This window comes from Ranitomeya variabilis, chromosome 2, assembly GCF_051348905.1.
Source record: "Ranitomeya variabilis isolate aRanVar5 chromosome 2, aRanVar5.hap1, whole genome shotgun sequence".
Lineage (NCBI taxonomy): Eukaryota > Metazoa > Chordata > Amphibia > Anura > Dendrobatidae > Ranitomeya > Ranitomeya variabilis.
In genome coordinates, this window is record NC_135233.1 from 1,017,562,107 (window position 1) to 1,017,585,232 (window position 23,126).

General features: G+C 46.8%; 1 protein-coding gene across 5 annotated transcripts in view; it reads right to left on the reverse strand.

Moving 5' to 3' along the window:
* PPP2R3A (protein phosphatase 2 regulatory subunit B''alpha) overlaps positions 1–23,126 on the reverse strand; it is a 208,838-nt gene that overhangs the window by 42,260 nt on the left and 143,452 nt on the right. Inside the window, exon 1 of one of the 5 annotated variants that reach the window (XM_077291316.1) lies at positions 173–443. The exons of the other annotated variants lie outside the window; for them this stretch is intronic. Coding sequence (XP_077147431.1) covers positions 173–304 — 132 coding nt within the window. The 5' untranslated portion in view covers positions 305–443. Of the gene's footprint in view, positions 1–172; positions 444–23,126 lie in introns of those variants that run through there. 5 annotated transcript variants of the gene reach the window in all.

Here is a 23,126-nt window from a genome sequence, read left to right on the forward strand (position 1 = left end):
CACCCACTATCCGCCATCCCATGGGTTCTCCATGGATGATTGAAGGCACTAATAATGCACAGCTCCAATAATGGCTTTTTGCTCGCCCCATGTACACGGGTCAAATCTTACCAAACCCCATGCTCAATAGCTATATCGCTCTCGTAGCTTACAAAGAGAGTAACTTCCAAACCTGAGCTTGCTGGAAAGACTTGATCCTTTTTTTAAAACGAGATGGGAGCACGAAATCACAACCTCTTGCCAGAAAGGCCAATTCCCCCCTTAAGTCGGGGTCCCTTCTCAACGACGTGTCCTTTATCATCATCTTGGAGAACCAGCTCTCAAGACTGCGGCTGAAACTTAAAAAAATAAATAAATAAAACTGGGTGTGCTCAAAAAAGGAGTAAGGGCCAAGGTTTCAGGGATCTTAGATGCAGTGATTTGCTCAGACTCTTCGCACCAAGGAGAGTCCCGGGGTCTTGCAATCTAAGGCCAACGCTCTGCTCCCAGACTCCAGCATTGTATAGCGACACGGAGCCCCGCGTTTGTCTTGTCAAAACCAAGATTCTTAGCAAGAACAAAACTGTCTTTTTCTGAAGTCTTCTAACACTGAGCAGCTGAGAAACATGACCTCGGAATAGTGCTGCTGTGTGACAGACAGCCAGTGCTGGCCTGGGATGGTGGGGGCACTGGGGGAGTGGGAGCCCAGAGGAAGGATTCTGGGAAAGGAAGCACCCAGCGGCTGCCGGCTGTTGCTAAACTTAGACGCTCCGAAGCAACATACTTAATCTAAAGAGTCTTCCCTGCTTGTGTTTACTTAATAAGCCTCAATGGATGGAAAGGTCAGTCATCCACAGGAATATAGTATCAGCCGACGAGTCAACGGAGCATGTATGCAATGTGACCGAGTCCCTAAAGTATCAATGGAACTAAGTGAGCCGACGAATCATAAGGACATATATGCAATGTGACCGAGTCCCTAAAGTATCAGTGGAACCAAGTGAGACGACGAATCATAAGGACATATATGCAATGTGACCGAGTCCCTTCAATATTTTCCATACCCAACCCAAAAATTATGAAATTCAGTATTATATACACTACCGTTCAACATCTTAATGGGGTTGAGATCTGGTGACTGTGCTGGCCACTCCATTACAGATAGAATACCAGCTGCCTGCTTCTTCCCTAAATAGTTCTTGCATAATTTGGAGGTGTGCTTTGGGTTATTGTCCTGTTGTAGGATGAAATTGGCTCCAATCAAGCGCTGTCCACAGGATATGGCATGGCGTTGCAAAATGGACTGATAGCCTTTCTTATTCAATATCCCTTTTACCTTGTACAAATCTCCCACTTTACCAGCATCAAAGCCACCACTGACCATCACATTACCTCCACCATGCTTGACAGATGGTGTCAGACACTCTTCCAGCATTTTTTCAGTTGTTCTGCGTCTCACAAATGTTCTTCTGTGTGATCCAAACACCTCAAACTTGGATTTGTCTGTCCATAATACTTTTTTCCAATCTTCCTCTGTCCAATGTCTGTGTTCTTTTCCCCATATTAATCTTTTCCTTTTATTAGCCAGTCTCAGATATGGCTTTTTCTTTGCCACTCTGCCCTGAAGGCCAGCATCTGCCCTGGAGTCACCTTTTCACTGTAGACGTTGACACTGGCATTTTGCGTGTACTATTTAATGAAGCTGCCAGTTGAGGACCTGTGAGGTGTCGATTTCTCAAACTACAGACTCTAATGTACTTGTCTTGTTGCTCAGTTGTGCAGTGACATGCTATTGACATGGAGGAGGATTTCTCCCCACCTTGCCCGTACCAGTTCTTCTCATTTCCGTGTACGACGCATGCGCACTTGACGCTATACCTGACAACTAATTATTGCTGGTACAGACCAGTCTGTTAACCTGCGCACGCGCGCTTTTGGATATTCTCATTTGTGCATCACGCGATACAGCGGTAACCTGTATGTTGGTGTCTGCTATTCCCGTTTGCGGGTCTCGCGATACAGTGGCTATGTGTATGCCGGCGTCTGCAATCTGGCCTCCCCTCCGAATTGGGTGGTGACTTCTACACACCGGTTTTGGATTTAGGCATTAGTACTTTTGCATAAATTTGTATATGCTGGGGATTTTTGACACACTTCCCCTGATGAAGCTGCCTTTTGCAGCGATATGCGTGAGGTTCTCCGCACACCCCTGTTCCCTATTGTTTTGTGGACCCCCGGCCCATTTCTACTGTACTTGTTACTTGCCTGTATTCAAACCGGTTTGGTAAATATCATCAGAGCTTTGGCTTTTTATTTGGCCCTTAGCCACATTTGGATAAGGGGCTTTTGTATAGCAACCTCATTTCTTGCTATAGGCATGGGTTATTCATCCCGGGTTTGGGCAATTATGGCTTTCTAATATATAGGGGTTCACTGTTCTCTATTTAGCTATATTTGGTCATTTCCTCATGCTTTGATTCTATTATAATCATTGCCTGTTTATTGAACATGACATATACACACGGTCTCATATACCAGTGTTATAGTGCAATAGGAGGTTGTATTACACATGTATATTGGGCCAGGGGTGTTGTGATTTGTATTTGCATGTGTTTTTAAATGGTTTTAAGATTTATTGTGTGTTTCCCCTAATAAATTGTGATTTATATACCGTATTTGACATTTATTCAGGTGTGCAAACCATTTATTGCTTGGTCTTTTCTCTTTTTCAAATTCATGGTTCATTTTTCCATGCATGGTTTTTGCACCCCCATTTATTAATATCTGTTTTATGGTGCACCCTATAGTGCTTTGTGTCAGTGCAGGGAGTTGGTACTGCACATTCGCCTCCTATTCAGTCAATAGGACGCAGATGTGTAGTACCCTGCAGCAGCAACTACAAGTAGATGGCCAGCTCCGCAAGAGAGTACCTCCGGCCAGCGCCACCGGTAATATCTGATCAGCAGAGGTGCCGGATCCCAGCCGATCAGTCATTGATGACCTATAACCGCCACTGATAACAGCTGTGACGGCTCTGTGTCGGCGGAGACTGGTGCTGGGAACAACAGGCAAGCAGGTAGCAACTACCTGCCTGTTAGTGCTGAGGCACATTTTTTATCTATTATTTTAAGTCCCTTATATACCCTTTAACTGCCAAAGATTTGAGAAGGATCAAACATGAAGCAACCAGGAATCTATTATCCCCCAGTGCTGTCATATTCCAGATCTGCAACCTCTCTGGAGCCCAGAAGTACAAGGTGATCAGTGATCAGAGACACGTCCGAGGTGAGGAGGGCTGAAACCCGACCACCACTGAACAAGACACAAAAGATGAAATATCAAAGACTGGGCCAAGAAAAATCTGAAGACTAACATTTCAAAGGTTTTGTGGACTGATAAGATGAGAATGACTCCTGATGTACCAGATGGATGGGCCCATGGCTGGATCAGTAACAGGCACAGACCACTATTTTGAGCAAGATGGGAGGTGGAGTACTGCTGTGGGCTGGTATTATTAAAGATTAGCTAGTTTTAGATGGTCATTTTCAGATTGAAGATGGACTCAAAATCAACATTCAAACCTACTACCAAAAAACAAAACAAGATGTTTATGTAGGACAATGCTCCATCACAGCTTTGAGGTCTCCACTGCTCGGCTGTCAGTAAAGACCTTAAAGATGATGGAATAATGACACGGCCCCTACCTCAGCTGACCTAGACCCTACCGAGAACTTGTGGGCCCATATAAACGGAAGATTTACTGTGAAGGAGAACAGTCACCTCTCTGACCAGTGTCTGGAGACTGTGGTTGGTGCTGCACAAAACGCTGAAGAAGAAACCGACAGTCTTCATGAATGGAGCTTATGACCGTTATTGAAAAGAAGGGCAGCTATATTGGTCACTGATATTTTTGCTAATCTTTTTTCGAGTTTATTTTAATCTGTTACAGTGAGAATAACCAATGGAGATGGAAAATTTACATTTTTCATTTGGCTGCATAATAATTCTGCACATATAGATATTCTCCAAAGAAAGACAAAACCTCACTTTTGCTTTCTTAGAAATTCAGGTTTCAGTTTTTTTCAGCTTTTGAATTGATCAACAGCGCTGGAGTTGTTCAATAATAAAATTCATCATCAGGAATGTAAATTACCTAATAATTATATGCACAGTGTACACTCCATGTTTGCACAGATTTCCTCTAGATTGGAAAATACATTGATAGGTTAGTATGGATTTTGATTGTGACCCTTGGTGATGACTGGGACTGTTGTAAGTGATGTAGACCCCCTGTACAGCGCTGGTACTATTACAAGTGATGTTGATCCCCTGTACAGCGCTGGTACTATTACAAGTGATGTTGATCCCCTGTACAGCGCTGGTACTGTTGTAAGTGACATTGACCCCCTGTATAGCGCTGGTACTGTTGTAAGTGATGTTGATCCCCTGTACAGCGCTGGTACTGTTGTGACATTGACCCCTGTACAGCGCTGGTACTGTTGTAAGTGATGTTGACCCCCTGTACAGCGCTGGTACTGTTGTAAGTGATGTTGACCCCCTGTACAGCGCTGGTACTATTATAAGTGATGTTGACCCCCTGTACAGCGCTGATACTGTTGTAAGTGACGTTGCCCCCCTGTACAGCGCTGATACTGTTGTAAGTGATGTTGACCCCCTGTACAGCGCTGGTACTGTTGTAAGTGACATTGACCCCCTGTACAGCGCTGATACGGTTGTAAGTGATCTTGACCCCCTGTACAGCGCTGGTACTATTATAAGTGACGTTGACCCCCTGTACTGCGCTGGTACTGTTGTAAGTGACGTTGACCCCCTGTACAGCGCTGGTACTGTTGTAAGTGACGTTGCCCCCCCTGTACAGCGCTGGTACTATTATAAGTGATGTTGACCCCCTGTACAGCGCTGGTACTGTTGTAAGTGACGTTGCCCCCCTGTACAGCGCTGGTACTATTATAAGTGATGTTGACCCCCTGTACAGCGCTGGTACTATTATAAGTGATGTTGACCCCCTGTACAGCGCTGGTACTGTTGTAAGTGACGTTGCCCCCCTGTACAGCGCTGGTACTATTATAAGTGATGTTGACCCCCTGTACAGCGCTGGTACTGTTGTAAGTGACGTTGCCCCCCTGTACAGCGCTGGTACTATTATAAGTGACGTTGACCCCCTGTACAGCGCTGGTACTGTTGTGACGTTGACCCCCTGTACAGCACTGGTACTGTTGTGACGTTGACCCCCCGTACAGCGCTGGTACTGTTGTATATCTGACCATCATGCCTCCCCTGTGTTGCCTATGGAGGGGTCAGTTGTCGGGAAAGTTCATTAGAGCACAAACCGTATCAGTATAAGGCCTTTATTCTATAGTTCTATTAGTAATAACCTATAGAACATTTTAAAGAAAAAATTAAACCCCGATATGAATAACAACCCAGAAATATAGTTGTCCTCACTGTTCATTATTCAGCAGCATTTTAAGCGTGATCCTGCACAAATCCTATAAACATCACAGAGGTTAGACTTTGTTCCAATATGTAGTAGGTGTAATAATAATAGCAAATACCTCCAATTAGAAATGTATTATAGTTTTTCTGATTCACTAGGTCTCTTTCCTCATGTTCAGGCATGGCAGGACCTTCGGTATCCATGGTTACGAACACTAGCAACTAGTTAACTGTCATATCAGTGTTCATAACCATGGATACCGAAGGTCCTGCCATGCCTGCACATGAGGAAAGAGACAGTGAATCAGAAAAACTCTAATTCTAATTTCAGGTATTTGCTAATATTATTATTACACCTACTACATAGTGGGATAGGATCTTGGAGAAGGGAATACCCCATTAATGATCTTTAGTCCTAAAGACAGAAGAGGGAGAGGCTTCTGCTGCAAACAATCGTCTAAAACCATGTTCACATAGCATTTTAAGCTTTGGTCAGTGGCTCCTTTAGAGCTTACATGCTGGAAAAGGGGATTTGGATGTTTACACCTAGGGGTACATCAAATTTAATGATGCAGACCCATGCAGTCCCATTGTGCTCTACAGGACATCATTTTTGGCCGTATACGCGAATTTGAAGCACTAAAACGTTGTTGACTGCGCTTTGGTGCCCACTTCACACAGGTGAACACTGCCAAAAATGATGTCCTACAGAGCACAAGGTCACTCCGTCTGCATCACTAATGTTCCCGTCAGTGCAAACGTCCAAATCCCATTTTTCAGGAATTCGGACAAACCCTGACGGTGTCACAGACAGAGGAATTGCTGGGGCGTTTCTTTTTATTAATGGTGTGCTTTTTTATGTGTTTAAAGGAACACTATCAGAAAAACGGATGTGTTGTACCAAACGTAGTGCTGAAAGAGTAATGTGCGACATTAAAAAAAATACCAAAATCTTTATGTACTTTTTAACTACTCAATACTTCCAATTTACCTCACCGCTGCTGTTACCATGGGCTTCCACTGGCCGATTCTGTCGGCAAAGCACTGGTGAGGGGCTACATGTTGGGGCGGTTGGATGTTTAATAGTTTGTGCCGGACGCACTTCCTAAGTGAACAGAGCGATCGTTAATGGATTGTTCTGTGCACGCAGATCATCTTTTTCAGCAGCACATTCGGACGATGCGCTGCCCATAGAAATCCATTTCCAGAAAGCTTAAAAATCACCCAACAGACGAGTGTTTTGCTTGTTCCTTGGGCGATTGTCGGCCGATTATCGGGAAATGAGTGGACCTACTGACGCACGCTCACTATAATCGGCCAATGTAAATGCTCCTCAATCTAGTTTCCAGAATCGGAAACCGTATTAATCACAAAACATTTACGGTAAATTCTGCATCTAGATAAAAATAATAGAAATTCTGCTCCCTATTTGGGAATGCAAATGCGGAAACCTCATCTGACAAGCGGCCAGAGCTCCCTCCAGTGTGTCCACACAATGGCCTTCTGTCTTCCCTTCTACTTGGAAATTTCCCTGGAAGGCAAGCGCAGCTCTAGCAAAACTTTCACACTTGGTCCGGGCGGGAGTCACAATATAGGTTTAGTAAATCCACCAACAAAGAGCTTCTGTTCCAGGGTGAATTTGGTTATATAAGAATCTACGCCCTCTACACCGCAGGATAGAAGTAAATTAGACTGAGCACTAAGCAGTTAAAAGACTGCAAAAAAAAAATACTATCCCCTACAGGCATGAAATGCTGCTGTTAACTCTTAATTTCCAGGCTAAAGGCCGCCGTGCAGCCCAGGCTTCAGTGATAAGGCAACTCTTGTGGTCAGCAATCAGAATTCTATGCTGAGCAGCTCAAAAATCTAAGCTTCCTAAATATAGGCTGCACCTGTCACTTTGCCAGTCTTGTCCTTGCTCGGGCTTTGAAGAGGTTTCCGTTTTCCATTAATGAAATTCTGCTCTGCTGTCAGGCGAGTAATAGGAGGGCACCGAGGGTCCCCCAAGTGCAGCAAGGCAGTGCCAGGAGGGTGGTCCGGAGCAGAACAATCGCTCTCCGGGGTTCCCTCAAATTCTACAAGGTGGCATCATGGGTGATCAAATGGGTTGTCCGCTTTGGGCCATCCCTTTTGTATTCTGGAGGGTTCCAAGTTGATCACAAGGTTTCCCATTGCTGAGACCCCAGCGATCATCTGTGATCTATAGAGTCTGGAAAGAAGAGATCAGTTCGGCAACACCACCCCTGGAAATTAGTGAACTGTTTTGGTAACACTTGCTTTTAGCACAAATTCTTAGGTGGTCTTTTGCCACACACATTTCTAAAGGGGTTGTCCCTTATCACAAAACTTTTGACTATATGCTTAATTTTTGATTAAAAACAAACAAAATAACTGTTTTACCTGCCCTCATTTTATCCTGCTGTGTGTCTGTCACGGTATTTGTTTGGCTTGAGCAATGACATCATGTAGACAGCGCTGCAGCCAATCACTGAGCTCAGCAGCAATGCTGATGTGAACGGCAAACCTGCCGAGATCAGTGTTGTCACCATTGCAACCAATCAACAAAGATTACAGATCTACAAAGGCGAAGCAGCACCGAACTGGATGGGGATAAGCAAATTTTACATCATTTCACACAAAACACCAAAAATGGACTCAACAAATTTGTTGGCACCCTCAAATTAATATTTGGTTGCACACCCTTATGGATAAATAACTACAATCAATAGTTTCCTACAACAATCAACAAGCTTCCTACACCTCTCTACTGGAATTTTGTAAACTACTCAAGGTCTCTCATATGTGAAGGCTCCTTCTATAAACAGCAATTTTAAGATCTCTCCACTGGTGTTCAATGAGATTTAGATCTAGACTCATTGCTGCCACTTTAGAACCCTATTGCACTTTGTTTGCATCCACTTCTGGGTGCTTCTTGATGTATGTTTGAGGTCATTGTCCTGCTGGAGGACCCACCTAGGAGAGAAACCCAGCTTTCTGACAATGCGACACAAAATCCTTTGGTAATCTTCAGATTTCATGATGCCTTGAACACAGTCAAGGCACCCAGTTCCAGAGGCAGCATAACAATCCCAAAACATATTTGAAGCTCCACCATATTTGATTGTAGGTACTGTGTCATTTTTTTTTGTAGGCTTCATTATGTTTTTTTTCGGTAAACAGTAGAATGAGGCGTTTAACCAAAAAAGCTCTATCTTGGTCTCATCTGTCCACAAGACACTTCCCCAGAAAGATCTTGGCTTACATACGTTTTGGCAAACTGCAGTCAAGCTTTTTTATGTTTCTGTGTCAGCACACAAAGGAAATAAACATGGGTATAACAAAACACGTGAAACTGGGAAAAATGCTTCATTTTCTGGAACAATTTGAAGGGTGCCAAAACACAAACTTATCAGCTTTTTGCTATCTGTGTGCTGACCATTTTTAAACTGGATGGAACACGTGCCCAAAGAGTTTACGTTTTAAGAAAAATAAAATTGTTTTACACAGGAATAAAGTGTTCATTTTTGAGAGAAACTAGAAAAAATATTGAAACTGGCGTAAATGTGTTTTTGAACTTTTTTTTATTAAAGAACATGGAATATGGAATATATAAAGTAAGCCCGCAATTATAGTCTAAGTGGGATGTAAATCAAGTGAATAGTGGGCATGCAAGGAAGAGCAGCCATGACTGCTTAGTGCTACACCCCACCCAGATGACTCACAGGGTGGTGTAGTGAGATTTTAACATTATTTCTCCATTCATTGATGCCTGTACAATACATCTGGGCATAATTAAGTGGTAAAAACAGTTTAGGAATTCGTTTTTAGATAAATTCTGCTGTCTCAAATTCCCTTTAAAGCAGACCTGGGCAAAGTGCGGCTCACGGGCCACATGCTGCCCTTTGTCTGGTCCGCTGCTGTTTGAAAGGCACAACAGGACAGTCAAAGGGCTGGATACAGTGGCTTCCCTCACCACATCATGGTTAGCCCTATGTCTTTGTAGCACTGGGCCCTAGAGTCCAAATCCTACCTAGGACATGATCTGCAAGGGGATGGTGTGTTTTCCCCTTGTTTGTGTGGGTTTCCTCCAGGATCTCTGGCTTCCTCCCACACTTCAAAAACATTCTGATTAGGAACAACTGGGTTAGATGAATAGTTTTATTCATTTTTTATTGACAAGGGACATCATACTGTGCTCCAAGGGGCCTGTTTGAGGATGTCATTCTGGGGGGGGGGGGGGGACATCATACTACACAGTGGTGCAATAGGGACATCATCCTGCGTAGCTGGCCTTGTAAGTAGTTGATTGGGGATGTCATACCGCATAGAGGGGCTGTGTCGGGACCTCTGTGGTGATATACTGTGTGAAAAGCATTGTGGGGACATCATACTGTTTGAGGGGTGGTGTGAGGACATTACAGTGTGTGTGTGTGTGTGTGTGTGTGTGTGTGTGTGTGTGTGTGTGTGTGTGTGTGTGTGTGTGTGTGTGTGTGTGTGTGTGGAGGGGCATGATATTTCGTTGGGAATCATTGATCAATGTGAAAGGGCTGAATAACAGGAACAGTAGAACAAGCATTTTTATTTCTATAGCGCCAACATATTCCACAGCATTGTATATTTTAGAGGGGAATTGTACAGGCAATAAAGACATTACAGAGTAACTAATAATTCAACAGATATCAATAGCAGTGAGGACCCTGCTCGCAAGGTTACAATCTACGAGGAAATAGGGGAGGAACAAAAGGTAAATGGTAAAATATGCTTGTATTGTAAGGTCCAGCCATCAATATAATAAAGAGGGTAATCAGATAATGCTGCATGAGCCGGTCACCAGCCAGAATATGTACAAGTACATACACAGAGGACTATTAAGTGTATGGAGGGTGTGAACAGATGCTACAATGGTCCTGATTTGGAAGAAAATGTTGGAAGGGCAAAACTGGAATAGTTACATAAGTGAGGTGAGGCGATAATAGGACAGTCTAAAGAAGTGCGTTTTTAGGAAATTATGGTTATTGGGAATTAATCGAATTGTCCTAGGTAGTGCACTCTAGAGAATTTGTGCAGATCGTGAGAAGTCTTGGAGGCTGGAGTGGGAGGTTCGCGGATTATTGATGATGTTAGTCTTCGGTCATTAAAAGAACGGAGGGCATGTGTAGGGTAATAGAGATGATAGATGAGATGTAGGGTGGTGCTGAACCATACAGCACTTTGTGGGCAAGAGTGCTAAGTTTATATTGGACTCTGTAGCAGATGGGCCACTAGTGCAATGGCTGGCAAAGGGTAGAGGCATCAGTGTAACTGTTGGGAGAGGAATAATATCCTGGCTGCTGGATTCAGGACGGATTGGAGAGGGGAGGGTTTAGTAGGAGGGATACCAATTACTAGAAAGATGCAGTAGTGCAGATGAAAATGAATAAGATCTACAGTAAGAGTTTTAGATAGAGTGAGGACATGATGGTAAAAACAGTAGAAAGACAAGCACTGGTATTTTGTACTAATGCAGGGGTGATGTCAGTAGACGATGTGTATAATTGGGGGCAATCCGCATATAGAGGTTACTGAAAACAATCTACTGATGGTTTGTCCAATAGGGGCAGTGTATAGGGAGAAGAGGAGACCTAGAACTGAACCTTGAGGTACCCAAACAGTAAAGGGAAGAGGAGACAGCAAAAATACAGTGAAGGAGCGGTCAGAGAGGTAGGAGGAGAACCAGGAGAGAAAGGTATCCTTGAGACAGATGGAGCGGAGCATATTGAGGAGGAGCTGGTGATCTACAGTGTCTAATGTAGCAGAGAGATCCAGTAGAATCAGCAGGGAGTAGTGACGATTAGATTCAGCTGATAGTAGATCATTGGAGACTTTAGCAAGGGCAGTTTTAGTAGCGTGCAAAGAGTGGAAACCGATTGAAAAGGCTGAAGAAGAGAGTTATCTGAGAGATAGTGGATTAGACGGGAGTGGACCAAACATTCCAGGAGTTTAGAGATGAAGGGAGGATTATAGACAGGTCTGCAGTTAGCAGCACCGTTCCGGTCAAGGTTTTTTTTTTTGTTTGTTTTTTTTAAGTAATGGGTGTATGCTGGCATGTTTGAAGAAAGAGGGTAAGATGCCAGGTGACAGAGGGATTAAATATTTTAGTTAGGTAAGTGGTAACAGACAGGGAAAGGCACTGAAGGAGATGTGAGGGAATAGGGCCACAGATGCAGGTAGTAGGGTGAGAAGATGCAAGGGGCCTGGTTTCTTCTTCTTCCGTGACAGGCACAAACACAAAGTGAAATAGATGCAGTACGGGAGGGAAGAGAACGCACGATGATATTAGACAACTGGGAGAAAATTTTCTGTCGCATATGGCCAATTTTTTCTTTGAAATAATTGGTCAGATCATCAGCGCTGAGGTTGCTGGTTGGGGCCTGCACTCTTGGACTTAGGAGGGAAAGACAAGTGTTAGAGAGTCATTTAGGATTGTTGTATAATGCAGTGATGAAGGTGTTGAAGTACGGTAGGTTTGTTTGGAAAGGTGAAGGGCAGATTTGTATGTTTTAACCATAAACTTATAATGGAGGTTTTATAAACTTTATAAAAAGCAGTAAATTATATGGTTTTGATTAGCTGTTAATTGTAAGACTACATTTAACAATAAGTACTTGGGTAATTTATATCTGCACTAGAAAACACTCCTTCCTTATTATATGGGCCAATAGGATAATACCGCTGCTGAATATAATTAAAAACCACAAAGAAAACCACTGAATGATGGATGGAGTAGTCCTTATGAAAAAATGCTACTGCAGGATACAGTATAATAGCGGCACCCACTAGTGCATAATAAAATCTTAGGATTAACACGCATATATAGTTAGGCAACAGCTTAGGGCAGGGGTGGGCAATTAATTTTGCCATGGGGCCGCATGAGAAATTGGGATGGTTTTAGAGGGCCGGACTAATATAATTACCGTATTTTTCGGACTATAAGATGCACCGGACCATAAGGCGCACCCCAAATTTGCGGTGAAAATTGCAGAAAAAAATATTTTTTTATAAGATGGGGGTTCGTCTTATTGTCCGAATTTACAGTATCTTACCTGAAGGCTGGTGGTGGCAGAGCAGTGTCACAGGAGGCATGGTGTCGGCAGAGGTGGGGTGATGCGGTGTGGCGTGCACCTGAGCAGGGTCCCTTCCTGCTTAGGTGGGCGACGCCACGGCCTGGTGTCCATGGGGGGGGGTTGCAGCAGTGGTGTGGCGACGGCAGAGGTGCGGCAGCAGAGGTGCGGTATGGCGTGCACAGGGTCCCTTCCACCGGTGAGGTGACGCAGCGGCCCGGAATGCAATGTGAGCAACAGAGCCGGGTTGAATATCGGTGGCGGCGGCCATCTTCCCGAGGCCGCGTGTGCGCAGATGGAGTGCTCTGCTTTACGGGGCTTCAGGAAAATGGCTGTGGGAGGCCGCGCGTGCGCAGATGGAGATCGCGGCGGCCATTTTCCTGAAGCCGAGATCTAAATCTGCAAACTCTGCTTCAGGAAAATGGCCGCCGCGATCTCCATCTGCGCACGTGTGGCCTCCCGCGGCCATTTTCCTGAAGCCCCGTGAAGCAGAGCACTCCATCTGTGCACGCGCGGTGTTAGGGTTGGCGGAACGCACCGAATATATTTATTAGACGGGATTGGTGCGTTCGCAACCCGGGATCCACCATGCAGGAAAGAACCTGCTGCTAAGTAATTGGCGGCACAATATGGTGGTATGAACCAGCTCTGTTAGCTTCACAGAGCGGCCGAGAAAGCAAAGCTCTGTGCCCTGTTAACTTTTACAGAGGCACAGGCTAACTACCCAAATGAGAGCAGTCAGTGGTCATGCATGCACACAAAACTCCTCGCCGGAGGTGCCAGCATTCTAGGGGCTTATTTCAGCCAGGTCCCTGAATACACACAAACACAATCTCCTCGCTGGAGGTGCCAGCATTCTAGGGGCTTATTTCAGCCGGGTCCCTGAAAACATACAAACACATGACCACACTGGCGCAAAGCACATAACTTAGGAAGATACTAGCGCATGGCCGTGCGGCCATGCGAGCCTTAAATAGCTGCAGCACGTACAGGACCTTCCTAGAAGGACCAATGAGAGGCTGCTACTGAGCCTGCGCACCTACAGGACCTTCCTAGAAGGACCAATAGATTTGGCTGCAGTACCTGAGCATGTGACCCTTGATCTCCACTGAGAGATCTTACCCTGGGCATGCTCAGTGTGTGCAAAGCAGGACTTAGTCCCAGAAAAGCCTGCTCGCCGCAGATCAGTGCAGGGTACAATAGCAGAGCCTGGAGAGGCAGTAATAACCCTTTGCACAGTATCAGTCTTAGTGAGACACTGGGACCGACGTCTCCGCTGAGCAGGCTCCACTGCGGCCGATGCGGAATGGGAGACCGCAGCAGACACTATCGAGATTCCCCCTGTGCAGGGGCCTTGGGAAGATGGCCGCCGCCACCGATAAACCGGTGATCAACCCGGGTCTGCTGCTCACATTGCACGTGACGTACAGGGCCGATGCGGAGCTCAGCCTCTTGTGACTGGTGGCATAATGCTGCCTCCGGTCACAAGAATGATTAACACAGCTGGGAGCCAATGGCTCCTGATGCTGTGTCAATCACATCCTGACCCTGGACTCTGGAGGAAATGTATGTGCTGCAAGCGCATACAGTTCCGACAGCGTGTGGATGAGCTCGGGGCCTTCACTCCAGCCGCCAGCAGTCCTCCTCAGAAGCAGCTGGCCGAGCGGTGCCGGAGGCGGCCGTCAGAAGTGACAGCTAGCTGGCGGGCCGTTTAAAATCATCAGGCGGGCCGGATGCGGCCCGCATCTTGCCCAGGTCTGGCTTAGGGTATAGATGGACAGAATTTACCTGATGAGCTTGATTATATTTCGTGATATATTCCTCTCAAGTGCTGCTTTGACTGTGTAGAGCGTTCAAATCCGGCCGGGGCAGTCATTACAGTGCCACTTTCTGAAGGACCCATATTGGACCCCTCAAATCTTGAACGCTTACACAGGCAAAGCAGCACTCGAGAGGAATATATCACGAAATATAATCAAGCTCATCAGGTAAATTCTGTCCATCTATACCCTAAGCTGTTGCCTAACTATATATGCGTGTTAATCCTAAGATTTTATTATGCACTAGTGGGTGCCGCTATTATACTGTATCCTCCAGTAGCATTTTTTCATAAGGACTACTCCATCCATCATTCAGTGGTTTTCTTTGTGGTTTTTAATTATATTCAGCAGCGGTATTATCCTATTGGCCCATATAATAAGGAAGGAGTGTTTTCTAGCGCAGATATAAATTACCCAAGTACCTATAGACCCATACGCAGTAGAGTGGTACTGCGCTACTATCTGATGCAGAAACATTAGTGTTGTTAGCGCTACTGGACTTTCATACTGTTTAATTTTACATTTAACAATAAGCCCTAATGTAATATAAATAGGCAGTAGCAGCTGGTCAACAGACTTAATTCTGCTCAAAATCAAGTGATACAAAATGAATGAAACTATGATCAGAACTAATTTTGTCCGGTTGGTTTGTCCCTCCACAGCCTCAGTCTCTCATGTGACCCCTTGGCAAAATTAATTGCCCACCCCTTCTTTAAAGAGTTCTCTGTCGCACGTTGGGAGTCAAAATCACACTTAACTGAAATGAAGCGGTGCTGTACAGTTTGCACACATCATATCTACTGTTTTTTGGGAGAAGTGGAAAAAAAACAAACATGCATATATGCCATGTAACAGTTAACCAAGATGAGTTGGTTTTGTCTTGAAATGACCCATACTTAGAGCACATCTGTTTATTGCACTTGGCGCGCTGCCCCCTATGTAACTTAGGAAGGGAACGCACAGTCACCACTAGAGAAGCGGAGCGACCACTGCACTGTGTCAAACACACGGAGCGCTGTCAGTGTTAAATGAAAGATCTGTAATTCTGAAAGGAGGAACAGATCATTTTCCAAGGTCAAGTCCAAAGACTTGTCCCACCCTCTCTCTACACCAAAATTAAGAAATAAAAATAGGCCGGAGCTCTTTTCTATCCTTAAAGTGCTTGTTGAAGCTTCTTCAGTTCTAGAAAGGCATATGTAGAGTGAAGAGAGTGGTATCCAGTCCTCCGATATGGCTTCTGCGGTAAGCCAGTCCTCAGATATGGCTTCTGTGATAGCCAGTCCTCAGATATGGCTCCTGTGATAGCTAGTCCTCAGATATGGCTCCTGTGATAGCCACTCCTTAGATATGGCTTCTGAGATAGCCACTCCTCAGATATGGCTTCTGCGGTAAGCCAGTCCTCAGATATGGCTTCTGTGATAGCCAGTCCTCAGATATGGCTCCTGTGGTAGCCAGTCCTCAGATATGGCTTCTGTGGTAAGTCATCCTCCGATATGGCTTCTGTGATAGCCAGTCCTCCGATATGGCTCCTGTGGTAGCCAGTCCTCAGATATGGCTCCTGTGGTAGCCAGTCCTTAGATATGGCTTCTGTGGTAAGTCATCCTCCGATATGGCTTCTGATAGCCAGTCCTCCGATATGGCTCCTGTGGTAGCCAGTCCTCCGATATGGCTCCTGTGGTAGCCAGTCCTCAGATATGGCTCCTGTGGTAGCCAGTCCTCAGATATGGCTCCTGTGGTAGCCAGTCCTCAGATATGGCTCCTGTGGTAGCCAGTCCTCAGATATGGCTTATGTGGTAGCCAGTCCTCAGATATGGCTTCTGTGGTAGCCAGTCCTCAGATACGGCTTCTGTGGTAGCCAGTCTTCACTTATGGGTCCTGTGGTAGCCAGTCCTCAGATATGGCTTCTGTGATAGCCAGTCCTCAGATATGGCTCCTGTGATAGCCAGTCCTCAGATATGGCTCCTGTGGTAGCCAGTCCTCAGATATGGCTCCTGTGGTAGCCAGTCCTCAGATATGGCTTCTGTGGTAAGCCAGTCCTCAGATATGGCTACTGCGGTAAGCCAGCCCTCAGATATGGCTCCTGTGGTAGCCAGTCCTCAGATATGGCTTCTGTGGTAAGCCAGTCCTCAGATATGGCTCCTGTGGTAGCCAGTCCTCAGATATGGCTCCTGTGGTAGCCAGTCCTCAGATATGGCTCCTGTGGTAGCCAGTCCTCAGATATGGCTCCTGCGGTAAGCCAGTCCTCAGATATGGCTTCTGTGGTAGCCAGTCCTCAGATATGGCTCCTGTGGTAGCCAGTCCTCAGATATGGCTCCTGTGGTAGCCAGTCCTCAGATATGGCTCCTGTGGTAGCCAGTCCTCAGATATGGCTCCTGTGGTAGCCAGTCCTCAGATATGGCTCCTGCGGTAAGCCAGTCCTCAGATATGGCTTCTGTGGTAGCCAGTCCTCAGATATGGCTCCTGTGGTAGCCAGTCCTCAGATATGGCTCCTGTGGTAGCCAGTCCTCAGATATGGCTCCTGTGGTAGCCAGTCCTCAGATATGGCTCCTGTGGTAGCCAGTCCTCAGATATGGCTCCTGCGGTAAGCCAGTCCTCAGATATGGCTTCTGTGGTAGCCAGTCCTCAGATATGGCTTCTGTGGTAGCCAGTCCTCAGATACGGCTTCTGTGGTAGCCAGTCCTCAGATATGGCTTCTGTGGTAGCCAGTCCTCAGATATGGCTTCTGTGGTAGCCAGTCCTCAGATACGGCTTCTGTGGTAGCCAGTCTTCACTTATGGGTCCTGTGGTAGCCAGTCCTCAGATATGGCTTCTGCGGTAAGCCAGTCCTCCGATGTGGCTTCTGTGATAGCCAGTCCTCCGATATGGCTTCTGTGATAGCCAGTCCTCAGATATGGCTCCTGTGGTAGCCAGTCCTCAGATATGGCTCCTGTGGTAGCCAGTCCTCAGATATGGCTTCTGTGGTAAGTCATCCTCCGATATGGCTTCTGTGATAGCCAGTCCTCCGATATGGCTCCTGTGGTAGCCAGTCCTCAGATATGGCTCCTGTGGTAGCCAGTCCTTAGATATGGCTTCTGTGGTAAGTCATCCTCCGATATGGCTTCTGATAGCCAGTCCTCCGATATGGCTCCTGTGGTAGCCAGTCCTCCGATATGGCTCCTGTGGTAGCCAGTCCTCAGATATGGCTCCTGTGGTAGCCAGTCCTCAGATATGGCTCCTGTGGTAGCCAGTCCTCAGATATGGCTCCTGTGGTAGCCAGTCCTCAGATATGGCTTCTGTGGTAGCCAGTCCTCAGATACGGCTTCTGTGGTAGCCAGTCTTCACTTATGGGTCCTGTGGTAGCCAGTCCTCAGATATGGCTTCTGTGATAGCCAGTCCTCAGATATGGCTCCTGTGGTAGCCAGTCCTCAGATATGGCTCCTGTGGTAGCCAGTTCCTCAGATATGGCTCCTGTGGTAGCCAGTCCTCAGATATGGCTTCTGTGGTAAGCCAGTCCTCAGATATGGCTTCTGCGGTAAGCCAGCCCTCAGATATGGCTCCTGTGGTAGCCAGTCCTCAGATATGGCTTCTGTGGTAAGCCAGTCCTCAGATATGGCTCCTGTGGTAGCCAGTCCTCAGATATGGCTCCTGTGGTAGCCAGTCCTCAGATATGGCTCCTGTGGTAGCCAGTCCTCAGATATGGCTCCTGCGGTAAGCCAGTCCTCAGATATGGCTTCTGTGGTAGCCAGTCCTCAGATACGGCTTCTGTGGTAGCCAGTCTTCACTTATGGGTCCTGTGGTAGCCAGTCCTCAGATATGGCTTCTGCGGTAAGCCAGTCCTCCGATGTGGCTTCTGTGATAGCCAGTCCTCCGATATGGCTTCTGTGATAGCCAGTCCTCAGATATGGCTCCTGTGGTAGCCAGTCCTCAGATATGGCTCCTGTGGTAGCCAGTCCTCAGATATGGCTTCTGTGGTAAGTCATCCTCCGATATGGCTTCTGTGATAGCCAGTCCTCCGATATGGCTCCTGTGGTAGCCAGTCCTCAGATATGGCTCCTGTGGTAGCCAGTCCTCAGATATGGCTTCTGTGGTAAGTCATCCTCCGATATGGCTTCTGATAGCCAGTCCTCAGATATGGCTCCTGTGGTAGCCAGTCCTCAGATATGGCTTCTGTGGTAGCCAGTCCTCAGATACGGCTTCTGTGGTAGCCAGTCTTCACTTATGGGTCCTGTGGTAGCCAGTCCTCAGATATGGCTTCTGTGGTAGCCACTCCTCAGATATGGCTTCTGCGGTAAGCCAGTCCTCAGATATGGCTTCTGTGGTAGCCAGTCCTCAGATACGGCTTCTGTGGTAGCCAGTCTTCACTTATGGGTCCTGTGGTAGCCAGTCCTCAGATATGGCTTGTGATAGCCAGTCCTCAGATATGGCTTCTGTGATAGCCAGTCCTCAGATATGGCTTCTGTGGTAAGTCATCCCCCGATATGGCTTCTGTGATAGCCAGTCCTCAGATATGGCTTCTGTGGTAAGTCATCCTCCGATATGGCTTCTGTGGTAGCCAGTCCTCAGATATGGCTTCTGCGGTAAGATAGTCATCAGATATGGCTTCTGCGGTAAGCCAGTCCTCAGATATGGCTTCTGTGGTAGCCAGTCCTCAGATATGGCTCCTGTGGTAGCCAGGCCTCAGATATGGCTCCTGTGGTAGCCAGTCCTCAGATATGGGCCCTACGGTAGCCAGTCCTCATATGGGTCGTGTATCTATAGCAAGGATGGTGCATCCCTTTAAAGGGAAGGTGCCACAATTTTCTTTTTTGTATTAATAATTATTGATCATATAATCAATTTTGCTTAATACAAAATTAAATTCACTGTTTTAACTTTTTTTTTTTTGTTTTAATTGAACAAATGGGGGCTGCCATTTGGATTTGCTGGTGTGTAAGGAAAGCTACCCACCTCATCAGGCAGTCCCTGTTTATAGGACTCTGCAGCCGGTCTCCGACCGCATTTCCTGCTTGGAGGTTGCCTTAGTTCTTACCTGGGCCCACTGGGATGTGCAGGTCACAGCTATGGGAGGAGATCGGCGCCATTTTTTGAAGTTCACTGCTTTAGTTTCCCCCTGTCACCGGGGATGATGTCACAGGGGGCAGGGTCTCCTCCAGTGCCGAGTTAATAGGAAAGGGTCTACTGCTACTTGTATGGGGCTGCTTAATGGGGGGCTTTCATAGGAAAGGAGTTGATGATGTTCCTTGTGTGGGGTGCATGTGGAAAAGGACGATAATGACGCTGATGCCGGGGGCTGTGCAGTAAAGAGGGAGATGTTACTTGAGTGGGGCTGCATGCTGGGGGCTGCTTGGGTAAGAGGTCCCCATGATGCTGGGGGGCTGTGCAAGGAAGGGGGTGATGTTCCTTGTGTGGGGAAGAGGATAATGACAGTCACGTGGGACTGGATGTTGGGGGGCTATGCAGAGAAGGGGGTGATATTCATTGTGTAAGGTTACATGCTGAAAGGCTGGGTGGGGAAGGGTTTTTGCATTTTTATTATCGCTTTTCGTAATATAAAAAGTTACACATAGCCCTAATTGTTCAGTTTTGATAGAAATCGACTCCTCTTGTATGTACATAAGTCTCAGCACCACCATTTTGAAGAGTGGACATTAAAAGCCATGAAATCATTACATTTAAAAAGCTGGTTCAATATAGGACTTCATTTTCATTCAAGAAGAAAAACAACAGTAAAATTCATTCCTGCGCCTCATAACCCTGCACTGACTCCGCTCTAGCCAGCTCAATCATGAGGCCACTAGATTGGAGCATGTATGAGGATCTCCTGGAGTCACCTCCATTCTGGTCCTGTCAGTGATGAGTGGTCTAGAGTGGAGTCCTGTGAGGACCTCGCTGCAGCAGCCCTGGTCACCTCAGCACTGAGCCATCTAGAGTGAAGTCCTGTGAGGACCTCGCTCCATGCAGCCACGGTCACCTCAGCACTGAGCGGCCTAGAGTGGAGTCCTGTGAGGACCTCGCTCCAGCAGCCCCGGTCACCTCAGCACTGAGCGGTCTAGAGTGAAGTCCTGTGAGGACCTCGCTCCAGCAGCCCTGGTCACCTCAGCACTGAGCGGTCTAGAGTGGAGTCCTGTGAGGACCTCGCTCCAGCAGCTCCGGTCACCTCAGCACTGAGCGGTCTAGAGTGAAGTCCTGTGAGGACCTTGCTCCAGCAGCCCCGGATACCTCAGCACTGAGCGGTGTAGAGTGGAGTCCTGTGAGGACCTCGCTCCAGCAGCCCTGGTCACCTCAGCACTGAGCGGTCTAGAGTGAAGTCCTGTGAGGACCTCGCTCCAGCAGCCCTGGTCACCTCAGCACTGAGCGGTCTAGACTGGAGTCCTGTGAGGACCTCGCTCCAGCAGCTCCGGTCACCTCAGCACTGAGCGGTCTAGAGTGAAGTCCTGTGAGGACCTTGCTCCAGCAGCCCCGGATACCTCAGCACTGAGCGGTGTAGAGTGGAGTCCTGTGAGGACCTCGCTCCAGCAGCCCTGGTCACCTCAGCACTGAGCGGTCTAGAGTGAAGTCCTGTGAGGACCTCGCTCCAGCAGCCCTGGTCACCTCAGCACTGAGCGGTCTAGACTGGAGTCCTGTGAGGACCTCGCTCCAGCAGCTCCGGTCACCTCAGCACTGAGCGGTCTGGAGTCCTGTGAGGACCTCACTGCACACACTTCATTCTAGTCACCTCACCAGTGGGCCGTCTACAGTGGAGCTGCTGGAAGGAGCCTGACAGAAGCCACTTCAATCTAGACAACTGAGAGGAAGCGAGCACTGGTGGCCGTGAGCGGCGTTTGCAGCCTCGCCTTTGTAGTACAACACAAGGCTGCTGATCACTGCTCTCCACCGCCGTGTTCAAAGCACAGCAGAGTAATGATCGCTCAAAGCACAGCAGAGTAATCATCTCTGCTCTGGTCACTGACTCCGCTCTGCTGTATCAGTGTAAGTCTGTGCAGGGGCCTTATACTAAGAAAACAGACTATGTATCTAATGCCCCTCACATTACACCACTGCTCCCATAGAAGTGGACGGAGTGGGGACACACATTACACCACTGCTCACTTAAATGTGGACAGAGTGTGTGTGTGTGGGGGGGTGTCACGCATTACACCACAGCTCCCATAAATGTGGACGGAGGGGGGGGGGGGGTCACGCATTACACCACAGCTCCAATAGAAGTGGACAGAGCGGGGGTCGCACATTACACCACTGCTGCTCATATAAAAGTGGACAGAGCGGGGTCACACATACCACTGCTCCCATAGAAGTGGAAGGATCGATACTTGACCTACAGCATGTGTTACAGTTAGGGGGCATTTATTACGGATGACCGAAATTAGCTGCAAGATTCAGGGGGCCAATATCCGTACCTTTCAGTTTGGACGGGTGTCTGGACATGCCATGATCCACCGATGGTGACCACGCCGGATTTCACACTTTTTGGATGCAACATGTTTCAAAGTGTAAAACAGAACTGCAACCCTGGGACATGAAAACCTAATTGATATATATATATATATATATATATATATATATATATATATATATATATATATATATATATATATATATATATATATATATATATATATATATATTACGGACCAAAAGTTTGGACACACCTTCTCATTTAAATTTTTTTCTGTATTTTCATGACTCTGAAAATTGTACATTCACACTGAAGGCATCAAAACTATGAATTAACACATGTGGAATTATATACTTAACAAAAAAGTGTGAAACAACTGAAATTATGTCTTATATTCTAGGTTCTTCAAAGTAGCCACCTTTTGCTTTGATGACTGCTTTGCACACTCTTGGCATTCTCTTCAAGAGGTAGTCACCGGGAATGGTTTTCACTTCACAGGTGTGCCCTGTCAGGTTTAATAAGTGGGATTTCTTGCCTTATAAATGGGGTTGATAACATCAGTTGTGTAGAACAGAAGTCTGGTGGGTACACAGCTGATAGCCTTAGGCCGGGTTCACACTGCGTTAGCAGCAGCCCGCTCAGCACATACGCTAATGGGCTGCTGTTAACGCAAGTGCCGACGTTACATCCTGCTAGCGCAGATAGAGCATCTGCTAGCTCTATCTGCGCTAGCAGTGACGACCCGGAAACGCTGCAGCCCGCGTCTCAGGGTCCGTCACTCAATGACGGAACATCCCTAGCGCACATCCCTAGTCCGTTAGACAGACTGCCAGGACGCAATGTGAACCCAGCCTTACTGAATAGACTGTTAGAATTTGTATTATGGCAAGAAAAAAGCAGTTAAGTAAAGAAAAACGAGTGGCCATCATTACTTTAAGAAATTAAGGTCAGTCGGTCCGAAAAATTGGGAAAACTTTGAAAGCATCCCCAAGTGCAGTGGCAAAAACCATCAAGCGCTACAAAGAAACTGGCTCACATGAGGACCGCCCCAGGAAAGGAAGACCAAGAGTCACCTCTGCTTCTGAGGATAAGTTTATCTGTGTCACCAGCCTCAGAAATCGCAGGTTAACAGCAGCTCAGATTAGAGACCAGGTCAATGCCACACAGAGTTCTAGCAGCAGACACAGCTCTACAACAACTGTTAAGAGGAGACTTTGTGCAGCAGGCCTTCATGGTAAAATAGCTGCTAGGAAACCACTGCTAAGGACAGGCAACAAGCAGAAGAGACTTGTTTGGGCTAAAGAACACAAGGAATGGACATTAGACCAGTGGAAATCTGTGCTTTGGTCTGACGAGTCCAAATTTGAGGTCTTTGGTTCCAACCACCGTGTCTTT